The sequence below is a fragment of the Melanotaenia boesemani genome, chromosome 14, assembly GCF_017639745.1.
Source record: "Melanotaenia boesemani isolate fMelBoe1 chromosome 14, fMelBoe1.pri, whole genome shotgun sequence".
NCBI classification, from domain to species: Eukaryota; Metazoa; Chordata; class Actinopteri; order Atheriniformes; family Melanotaeniidae; genus Melanotaenia; species Melanotaenia boesemani.
In genome coordinates, this window is record NC_055695.1 from 32,921,698 (window position 1) to 32,933,900 (window position 12,203).

Below are 12,203 nucleotides of genomic sequence, written 5' to 3' on the forward strand. Positions count from 1 at the left end.
CTCAATCCTATTAGCTGCAAGAAAATGTCAAGGAGAGCCACCTGCCTTAAAAAGCATACATCTCCACATGATATTGATGGGGTATAACCTTCTGAAATGACAGGTTTAGTGGAGTCTGAAATGTGGATCCATTAAAGTTTTATTATATTGAATGGTGACTTATCAGTCTGGGCCATTGTCCTGATTGACCAGAGACTGTTTCTTTTCTTTGTCACGCTTCCAAATCCATAAAAATGACTCAAAATGTAAGCTTATCTCATTAAACATTGATTTTAGCAGCTCTGATTAGCCATTACGTCGTCAGGTCATTTCTTGATTAATTATATTACTATAATGTTACTCGTGACAGCACATTAGCTGCTTTACGTGCTAGTTTAGTTTGCTAACCCCAATATTGTCAAATTACAGCATGTCCAGGTTTTACTGATGTTTGACATAAACACACAATTAAGGTCTTTTACACAGGTTTTAGTCTTATGGCAAAATCATTTTAATTTATTAACACCAGTTCACAACAAAATGGCCGCTGTGAAGATATTCAGATTAATTTGCCATTTCTAGATTTCTGATTCCACAATCTTCCTCTTTTCTTTGCAAAGGAACGTTGATCCACATTGAGTATTGAACACATATTGAACATTTATTTTTGTGACAGCTGGCTCAAATTGGAACATCTGAATGAAAGTTATTGAACCTGCATTGATCTAAATAGTAAATAAATCCCTGTTTCTGCATTGGTCTCCTTAGAAGTCACACGCGTAGAGATGGAGCATCTTAAAATGAGCAAACATGTTTGTTTTCTGCATTCAGCAGGTAGCAGCGGATGTCTGTGGTTGCCTCAGAGGATGGGTTATTCTTTTAGCCCAGTTCTGGTCTGCACTGATGAGCAGAGATGCTGCGTTTCCCTCAGCTCCTCTGCAGCATCTCGTCAGGACGACTCTTCACGTTACATAGTGAGGCCTTGTATTTACCGAAATACCAAAATGTGTAGATTTAGGTAAAAAAAAAAAAAAAAAAAGTTCAAAAGCTGCGTTGTGGATGAACAGTTTTGAACAAATCTCTTTTTTTCTTCTTTTAGGTTAAAAAAGATTTAGTTTCTTTTATAAAAAGATAATGATGTCTTTGCTGGACAGAGAAGGGGGTTGGAAGTTAGAAGACCTCGGCATCATGGTACCAGGGTTACAGTTTAATAAAAAATACAAGTACATGCTCTGAAAAACACAGCTGTGTAGACTGACTCACGCTTGTCCCCTGAGACATAAAGTGTCATCAGAATTGGCCATGTGTCCCAGACCACAGGGACTCCTTCCAACAGCTTGACTTGTGGATGGAAGTCTGACACACACACACACACACACACACACACACACATAATGCCTCCTGCTGCTCTTCCTGGTGAGCTATGAGAAACAGCCACCGACTAGAGAATAGCGCTGTTGCGTGATTGGGCCAAAAGCCACGGACTGTGATATAGATATTCTCCCTTCATGACACACTGAAGCTTTATTTATACTGATCTGCTGAAATAACAGAAATCCTGACAGGGAAATGGAACAACACTGATGATCCTGTGAAAATGAGAGAGGCTATTTCTCCCCACACAAACAGGTGAACTACCTGTTCTGTCCACATGGGGGCAGTGCTGGTAAATTGAATTGAAGGCGTTTCTTGGTTTTGTGGTTTTGTTGGTTGGACACGGAGAGGTCCTTAACTTTGTGGAGAAAGTTCGAATAAATGTATAAAAGTATGAATCGCCACCAGAATTCTGTTACAGGTGCTGGTTTTTGCTCTTGAGGACGACAGTTGTGGAGCTTAATCCTGTCTGTTATGAAATCAGTTGCCGTTGGCTGAAACTGTCCCTTTGCATCTTTTGAAGAGCTTTAGAAAAAAGAATTCTAATAAAGAACCTACAAACCAGTAGGACTGTACATTTTCACTGGTCTCAGATTTGATTACGATTATTTTGTCAACAATTCGATTCGATTTAGTGAAACATCACGATGTGCTGCATCCTCAGTTTTCTTTGTCACTGCACAAGGCCCATTCTTCATCCATAAACACAAGCAGTCTGATAATTAGGAACTCTTTCTTTATTTAGAATTATTTCAGAAATCAGTCTGAATGTCCTGATGTTAACAAACATCATAAAAAATTATAAATTATGAAACAATTATGCTATTTTCAACTTGACTATTGAACTTTATTTTTCCAGAAAATCAAGAAACATTACTGTAATGTGACATTGTTATGAAAGTTTCTTATGGTAAAGCAGTGTGTTTTGTCCCTTCAGTCTTTCCATAGTCAGTTCAGACAAAATATGGAAGTTAAAGGCTAAATAATTAGAATTTTTTTCTGTAAAAATAATTTAAAATGTTCTTGTTTGTTGCGAGGGATAAAAGGAAGCTTCCATATAAACAGTCTGTCTCTCTACATTAACAATGTTTTTGTCAAGTTTTTCTCCTTCAAAATAAGAGTTACGTGACAGAATAACTTTGGTGCACTGTGTAGCTCTTTCCTACTTCCTGGTTCCTTAACCAATATACGACTCCCCACGGTTGCCAAACAACACAGCGTTTGGTATTTTATGTCAGCAAAAGAGCAGCAGCGTGCAGGAATGGAAGCTAGTAAAAGAAGTAGACCAGAAATAGTTTCAGAAAAACCTGAAAAGTCCCGGCATCCTGGTAAAAAAGCAAACAACCAAAACCAGACTAAAACGAGGATCAACATTGGAGAATCTTTTGAAAGGTGGAGAAGTCTGAGAGACCAAATTAATTTCAAGACAGATGCAGAGCTGGCAAAGTTTAATTCTCGACAGGTAAACACCAGAATTTTGCTTAAATTAACAGAAAAGATTTTAGTCTAATTTATTTCTCGGCACTCATAGGGAGCATTACGTTGTTTAAATTAGATTAAATATTAAAAGTAGGGTTGGAGATCATGGAAAAACAGTTCGAGTAAGCTACATTTTAAAAAAGCTAAATTTAAAAGTCCAAATGTTTGTTTTTTTTGTCCGTTCAACAGGTGACTTTTTATTTATTTATTTATTTATTTGTGTGTGTGTGTGTGTGTGTGTGTGTGTGTGTGTGTTTGTGTTAGACCTTTTAATTAATAGGCTGCAGTTGGGGTGTGAAGGGTGTGATTTTAAGAAATGTTGTAAAAATTGCTCCTGGAAAATATCTCCTACCCTTCCTTAAAATGTTTGTACAATTTTCAGCTGATTGGGTTTTTATTTTTGATTTATATTGAAAAATTATAAACTGTAACATAATTGCTAATTATCATTGACAGATGTGTTGATTAAAATAAGTTAAATACTAAATGGATGAGAAAAATTACTGTCAAAGGGAAAGCAAAAGCAGGTGTCCGTCAGGACTATTTGTGGTTGATTTATTTATTTTTTCCTGTTTAACATAATCCTCTGGTTTAAAAGGCGTCTCTATGTAGAGTAGTAAAGCCTTATTTGTTGGACATCAATGCATTCATAATTAAATCTATTTTAATAGTATAAAGCTAAATAAAAATGGCACAGAATGTAGATTTTACACAGTATTTTGAAACCTCTTGTCATTTTGCAAAACCATAATATGAAAACATACAATGACCACTTATTAAAAGCTTTTTAAGAACCAGTGATAACCATCACAGCAGTAATAAATGTTAAGCCCTGTAGTACTAAAAACGTTCCATCCAGACGTGATAACTTGCCAGACCAACATGACGTACAAAGAGGGGACTAATGTGTACAATGTCTACATATATGTGTCTATTCATGAAGCTGTGGAACATTTTAAATGCTAGCCATGAAGACGTTCCAGCCAGCTAGAACAGTCTGGTCTATATATAAACTGCAGCACACACAGCAAGGTTGGTCTCCAAACTGAGAGCCACTATCAGGGATCGGCTGAAGGTCCTCTCTGACCTTCATAAGCAACTCTGGATTTGTTCCCCGTGTGTCAAAGCATACAGGAGTATCCAGTGTGTTGACAACCAGATTTTATCTATCCATACTCACAAACGACATAGCAGGATTTTTTCTCAGTGGAATAAAAAAAACTTAAATAAAGCTGAGTTCAATTTCTTTATCTTTTCAGTAAGTGCTTTAAAGATGAACTCATCCCGGCTTTTTACATCTTCAACCTCCCACGTTAGAGCATATCTTATAGATATCTCATATTTTCACTTCTACATGTTGTTCTGTTTGTTTGTTTTTTTTGTTAGTTTTTTTTTCTAGCCAGTGGCTGAAATACCAGCCAAGCCAATCTGTGCACGTCTTTATTGGTGAACTTTAGACTTCAACCTTCTCAGAGTCAAAACAATAAGAGAGAGTAAACATCAAGAACCAAACAAACCAGGAGTGAATCAAATAAGGCTGGGATCAATTTTTATTGACATTTCTGTTCTGCAATTAGGCAAATGTTTATGTGGGTTCTACAACTTTCTAAGAGGATTTCAAGTTTGCTGGAGAAAGAAAGCAGATGTTCACGTTGAGTGTACAGTGAACCCTTTCCATGGTAAAACTGAACTGGCGGGGTGGGGGGGGCATGCTAGTCAAAATTCCAGATTTATGGGGTGTGTAAATCCTTGCAGGTTGAACAGAATAATTTCTTATCAGAAAGAAAAGAAAATTTTTGATCCTTGCCTGAGTTATTGATAAGAAGAATGGATGGTGTGTCTTTCTGCTGCTTCCAGGTCTTTCTCCAGCCTTTCAGATGAGAGTGAAGAATCCAGAGCCAGGTACCTGTACAGGCAGTGGGTCGGACTTGGTTTGACTGATGTCCAGCTGTCCAATCACACAGTTCTCTTCAGCTTGCCTGGTTCCACCCCCAACACCATCACTGACAAGTCCAGTCACCAGTGTTTCCTACCTAGTGGGGTTCCCTGTGACCAGCGAGGACGAAACGACCTGCTGAAGCAGCAGCAGCTGTTTGCCTACGCAGCCTACTCCGCCGTAGGCAGCGTGCAGGTAATGTCCCTCATCCTATGTCCATCACCTTCTTTAAATACCTGAAACTTGGGTTTTCTGGACTTTGTTTACCCTTCCTCCAGGTAATTAAACTTCATACTACCAGGCTGAGCAGCACTGGATGTGTTGGAGAGAGTTGAGGCTGATCTGAGTCCCCCACAGTTAGCTAGAGTTGTCACCCAGGTTCTTTCACCCTTTAATGTAGATTTTTTTAGTGGCTTTCACAAATCTTATTAAACCTAAAAACTCCAAGCTATTTTTTTACTTTTGCTCTGCTTTTTTTATGTACATGTACATGTACATATAAAAGCTGAACCCTTTTAATCCCAGTCAACATGCAGACAGCCTCAGTTGTCAGATTATGAGGCTTAAGATGATGTAAAATAAATATATCAATCGAAACAGCAGCATAAATCCGACCAGAAGAAGAAAGCAGAATTTTCTGACAGTAGTTTTTCATTTCCAGTTATTCCTGCTACTATTTACCTGCTATCCTCACTAAACCAACTCCAGCTCAGCTGCTTTGTGGCGCCACCGTGCATCAGAAACGTCTTCTTGGCTTTATTCCAGCCATAGAGGAGCATTATTTTTCTTCTTTTCACACACACATAGAACTTTCTGCTCACTGGTTGATCTTTGGCTGCTCCTGATTGGACGTTACCGTCAATCTAAGCTCTCTGATTGGTGGAAAGTCTGACAGGAAGTGGCTTCATCATCATGTCCAGGTCTAAATAGAGGTCTCTTAGCAACATAGTAGTGATGGTGATGTTTTTATGATGAAATGTGATAAATAATGCTGTTATCATGGATCATTGTGGATTTACCAGATAGAGTCTCTGAATAAAACTACATTTAGTGGCTGGATTGTAAACCTCCTGGACAGGATAGAAATGTCTGGAAAACTTCCATAGATCACCTAAAGGGTAGCTATCCATCACATTTACCCCACAGAGCTACACACCACCGCTCCTGAGACACTGATGACGATATAACCAACAGTGTTCGGGGGCTCAGGTTCACATTTTTTAAGGGTTAAAAAAACGTAAACCTGCCTGAGTCATGTCCAGAAACACTTCAAATGTTCAAATTCCCCACTGGTACTTTCCAAATATAATAAAACCGATGATGACACAGTTGAGGTGTGTGTAAGCTACGAACACATCTGCCACGTGTGTGAGGAGGAGTGTAACAGGGCTTTAAAAATGTGTTCCCACTGCATTTATGCCCAATTGTAGAACTTTGTATGAAGACATATTAAAAACACTTAACCTCATTCATGCTTCATTGAGAGAATCTTCGCTGAAGGTAATTGAATTTCTCTGGCTCTGCACAGCTTCATAATGCAGTTTGCCAGCTATTTTATAAACATAGTGTTTATAAAAAGACTGTGTGTAGTCCTGGGTTCAAATGCAAGAACCGAAAATGTTCAAGGGAAAATAACAGTTTTAAATTTACTTCTTGGGATTTCACATTTCTTTAAATGTCATAATAAAGGGGCAGAAGTCTATTAAGAGCTTTATCCTTTACATCTAAGATACAGAAACTCGTGTGAATGACTGGAGAATTTTAGTACATTAAACATAAATAAATAAATAAATAAAAAGAAAGAAAGAATTTTAGCGCTTTAAAAATCTATTTATTGAGCATAAATTTAGTTACAAAATTCCCCAGAAAAGTGCATGCAGAGTATGAAGTAAGCAGGTTGCTAACTATGTTATCTAGAAAGTAGATGCATGAAATGGAGCACAGCAGCATGTCTCGCTATGGAAAAGACTTTTAGAAAAGAAGAAACAAAAAGTTTAATCTGTGAAAAGTCCACTGTGGTGTCTGAGAGAAAGAAAGCCATGCTGCAGGCCAGAAATGAGGTCAGCAGGAGTTTGCTAATCAACAGTTAGACCTGCAAACCAGCCAGAGTCTGCATCAAGCAAAGAAATGAGTCATAGCATGAAGAGTGTTACATCCTTTCTGTAGATAGAACAGAGAAGAAAATCTCTCTGCTAGCTGCCCTAAGCCATCGGTTCAGACACAACGTAGCTCATATTACAAAGATGAGAATTGATTTTCCAGGTAGAGTAGCAGAAAACTCAGAAATGCAGAAACCATAAAAAATCTTAACAAGACGCTATTTGAGTCATACTAGATGCATAGTTAATCTTTTCTACCATACATCAAGAGTGTGAAGGTTAATGGAAGTCATTATGCATGTAGTCCGCCTGCACTACCCACCAGACACACACATACAAAGAAATACAGACCCACTATTTTTAGAGGGTTTTACTTCTCTCTATCCTGGGAACAGAGAAACGGGTTGAAGGAGATGCTTGTTATTCCCCTGAGCCCCCGCTCGGCCTGAGGGCAGATGAAAAGTTGGAGTGATTCTCTGAATACTAAGTTTTCCTCCTCTTGCCACCCTTCTCCCGCCTCCATTCTCCTTCCCATGGTTTGCTCGATCCATCCAGCTGTCCACTCATCGAAGTCTAAGCTAAAGGAGGGTCACAGTCATCCATCACCAGATTATTTTCTAGCACCGTTCTACTCCCTCCCCTGAAAAAAGCAGCAGTTTGCCAGGTCGAAACACAGCTCTCACAATTAAACATGGCATTTGTGATAGATGGATTTCAGACACAGCAAGTACGCTGGACTAATAATTTCAGCTGTAGGTGGTCCTGGTTTACTGGTGCTGTGGGAACTGCACTCCCCATAACAAACTGTAATTCAGTAATTACACGGAATAGTAAAATGATCAATGGTTGCATTATTTGCATGATGTGAACCAGAGGAAAATAAAATTATGTCCTAACTTTTGTTTTTCCAGATGTAATGCTGAAATATGCCAGTTGGACAACTCTAGGAGAGTCCATGTTCCATGTGTGAACAGCCTGTCAACAATAAGGGTTGCACACTCTAACATTTCGTTGGATCGCCTTTACCTTTGATTACAAGAATTCACTGAGACATCATTTTGATATTCTTCTGCAAGGTATCGGCTTCTATTTCAGTCCAGGTCTGCAGACATTTTCCTCCAAGATTTTGTACTGATGATGAGTCAGACCACTGCACATCTTCTCCAGTTCATCCCAAAGACTCTCAGGGGGGTTAAAGTTCACTATGCAGCTTTCTGACCTTAAAGTCTGTGCTTCTGAATCGTTTCGATGGCATAGTGAGATTGATTGTGTACTTTCTGCTGTCGTTGCCCAGGAACATCCCAAGGCTGAGAAACCGCATTTCACAACTTTAACTTTCAAGATGCTTCACAGTTAAGCTCAACGAAACCCAAGAAAACAGTTTTAGTCTCAAAACATGTTAGTGACTCCAAAAAAAAGTAGCTCTCGCTAACCGTGACGTCATCTAAAGACTGCTGTGTTACTGATGTTTCATAAAAAGAAAAAGGAAAATGAAGCCAGATGAGTGCTGCTGTACTGCATGCTGTCTTCCTATAAAGTAAATAAAAAAACTCAAAAACCATCCAATAATCAATCAGCTTCAGAAAGTGAAGACTTCAAAGCGCGACAGCAAAACGACTTGGACAGTAGGAGGTGGATGTAGTATGAAGTAATGCTCTATGGACGGAGACTTTCGTCCGTGTCCTGCGTCTTTTACGCAGCTTTTTGGTCCGTTTTCGTTTGCGGCTCCATTGCTTGATGCTGCAGATGGAGGAATTCTGTTGGAAGCTGCAGGGGCAGCATAGAGCAGCGGACATGCGAACAGTTAAAGAAACAAACCAGAGAAGAAGAAAAGAAACATGCTGAAGAAACATATTGTTCATTGTTACGCCTGGTGTCGTAAATGTGCAGCAAACTTCTTCTGGCCTTATTATTTCTTTTTATCTAACTAATTTATTTTTTTAAGTATTTGATTGTTTTCACTTCTATATATTAATTTTCATTTTTAGAGTTATCCTTATCTTTATTTATTCATTCTTATGAATTTATTTAAGATTTAATTGTATTTAACTTTATTCCAGTCTTTTATTGTTATCATTTTTTTTTTTTTTTATGTTTTTATTTGATTTTTATGTAATTGTAAATAAATTCAGACATTAAAAGGTTAACATCAATTTTCAGGAATAAATCTCCCAGATATTTACTTCTGTGTAGTAAAGTCCGTCCGCTTTGGTTCTGGTTAAACTGGTGTGAATGAGGGCCAGGTCCTCAGAAAGCTCCAAGGTTCTGAGACTCCAGAACAGAGTTGGTGTCAGAACCAGAACCAGAACCGTGTTTGTGTGAGAGCCTCTTCTGACCACATTTCTACCTGGAAGACGATGATTCCACACTATTCTTCCAGTTTTTAAAAATACGTTGGACAGTCCTTACATGTTTTTTTCTACTTGATGCCAGTGATTTGACCTTTTTAAACAGACTAACATCTTTTCCAGGACGTGTCTTTCCACATGCTTGTTTAAGGAATGAGAAGCTGCTCATTGCATCAGTAGGTGTAAAATAACTTGTTGCAGCTGAAACATCATCAGCCATGCAGCAATTATCCAGTGGGAGGCTCTGACCTGTATATTTATCGAAACTTCATGTGAGGTTACACACATGCATCCTAACAGAGGCGGCTAAACCAGACATACCAACTCTATTAAACTCAGACTCGGGAGCTTCTCAGCTTTTTTCGGTTGAAAGGCATCCACTAAACAACAACAGTTGGAAATTTGTTTGACTTTCTTTTGTGGTTCAGTTGGAGTTTCTTTATTGACTGAAACAAAAGAAAAGAGAATACAAAAGAAGTCAGAAAGTATAGCATCGGCTGTTATTTACACCTGAGACGGATCCTGTTGCTGTAGGACCCCTAGGACTCGTAAAGAAGGTACTGAGAAAAAACACAGCGGCATCCCAGGTGACATGAACGTCCACAAAGTGAAGAACATTCTCCCAGTAAAGTACACATTCACCAGAGGATGTTATCCATCAAGTGAAGGGAGATAGCGGCGTCCCTGTAGAGCCTCCGGACCATTCGGTCACAGCTGTAAGAAGATGCAAGACAGCACATGATAAGTTGGCAAAGAAAATAAATCATGTATGGACCTGCACAGGAGCAGATGGAACACAGGAACTGACCGACTTTTTAGCTTTTCTATCACTTTCCTGCAAGATAAATCCAATAAACTTGGATGCAAAGACACTTTTAATTATGCAGACTCTAATAAGATAATTCTCTCTGAACTGCGATGGACCGCTGCAGTTCCTCCACTCTTTTTCCAAGCTGTGTCCCTCTTAATGCAGATATGATGTTGGAGGGAACGGCATGCAAACAATTTCTGCAACCTAAAAAAGTTTATTGAATAGCCTTCAGGGAAAAAAAAGCATTAAATCAACAGAAGGCTGTTAAAACACTAACAGTGAACAGATTTAGACAAAATGTAACTACGTCTTTTATAAAGTCTGAAAAATGTAATAGCCATATAGCTGTATCTGCTGTGGTCCCAAGACTCCAATCAATAGTCGTTTCAGATTTTTGTTTCCATCTGCATTGCAGTCATTTTAGTAAAAGTATTGTGTTTGTTTGCTTCAGTGTGAACAGACTTATTGTACTGTATTCTCTGGCAAATGTTTGAAAAAGGGAGCACGTTTTACACAGAAACCCTGAAGCTAACAAGTGTTTTAGCAGCATGTTGTAACTGCAGAGCGAGGATACACAAAGACTTAGTGCAGAAAGATCACCTGACATTAAAATAGGAAAGCCAAGCAAATTTGACATTTGGGTCGATGAAATATTAAATAAAACACCCACGCTAACCTGAATAAAGACAATAACAGCACAAACAGGAATGAGACACCCAGCAGAGCAGATGTTTGAATAAAGCATGTCTGAATAAATCCAAAATTTACAATTAAATATTGTTTTCGTCTCAAATATAAAGTTATCACTCATCAGTGTGTTGAAGAATGTAAAAATATAGTCATGGTGCATGGACATAAAGAAGACCATCTCCACTCATTCCCTTTAACCAGCCTGCTTATATTTAGTGCAGCTCAATTATTAAATCTAGTTTTTTATAATAAATAGAGGCATTATTTGCTTTATTTTTCCCCTGGAGTCAAGAAATCGTCACTCACGTCTTTTGAAACTAGACCAAGTTCATACAGGCCATGTCTTTTCATTGTTTATCAGTTCCTGTTTAACCAGGAAGGATCTGCAAAGCTTTACATTTGTGTTTATTACACTGGTCATGTTTCTGTTAGAGTCCCACGAGGCTTTCTGTCCTCAGGTGCCTGTCGCAGTGACTGAAGGAGCCACAGTACACCGAATGTGTGATGATATAATTGCAGAGTGACAGTTTTATCTGGATGGATGTTGGCTCGTCGCAGCTGAACACGTCATATTCATGTTTAAGTTTGTTGAATGGCCGGTGAGACCTGTGAGGATGTCACCACATCCATTTATTTTCAGTTATATTGAAAGAAAATAAATACAGGAAAAATTCTAAATAAAAAAAGATGAATAAATGAACATGGGAACAGTTCATTAATAAATAAACTACAATAACTGAATAATAATAGAGAATGAATAAATAACAAAGATGAATTCATCAATATCAATAAATCAACAGAAATAAATAAAATAAATGTATTACATTAAAAAGAAATAAACAGTAAATAAACGCGTACCTCGCTCGTTCTCGAGCAGCCTGACGGAGCCGCTCACCTTTGTCAACAACCCGTCTCCCATAGCAACGGCTGAAGGAAAAGTGGACTTAGAAAGCAGAGAAAACGTTTGTGGATGTAAAGCTGTGTCTCTGTGTGGAGACAGTGAGGCTGTAACGAAAGAGAAGAACGTAAGAAGACAGTTTGAAATGACAGATGCAAGCATCAGGAAACAGAGGCTTCAAACGGTGGAAGAGTTTTAACCCTTTAGGTGCCAGAGTTTTTAAGGGAAACTGTAAATGAGAAAAAAATGCTGAATATGAACCAGAGACTATGATGGCAGAAAAATTACTCATCTAATTCCATATTGTGGCTATTTTTGGCAGCCGCATTAGATTCCATAACTTTACTATAAACTTTGACTTTATATATATATTATTCATCAGCTTCCAGTTGATTAATAAAACTAGTGCAGGTCTGAAAGGGTCTAAATAAGAAATATGAGAACCCAAGAGCAAAATTCATGTATGAACACGTTGGTTTATTAACAGACTGGAGCTGGAAGGAGCTGTGTTAAGTTAATGGCCGGAGGGAAGCTGAGGGAGAGGCAAGGAGCAGGGGCCAGGCAAGGACTGGCTGCAGTTAACCAGGGC

General features: G+C 38.5%; 1 protein-coding gene across 2 annotated transcripts in view; it reads left to right on the top strand.

Annotated features, from left to right (window-relative positions):
* The window catches only part of LOC121652648 (inactive N-acetylated-alpha-linked acidic dipeptidase-like protein 2), a 613,163-nt gene that overhangs the window by 248,787 nt on the left and 352,173 nt on the right, over positions 1-12,203 (top strand). For both annotated transcript variants that reach the window (XM_042005529.1, XM_042005530.1), the window contains one exon: positions 4,690-4,963. In XM_042005529.1, the coding sequence (XP_041861463.1) occupies positions 4,690-4,963 (274 nt within the window). The remainder of the gene's footprint in view (positions 1-4,689; positions 4,964-12,203) is intronic.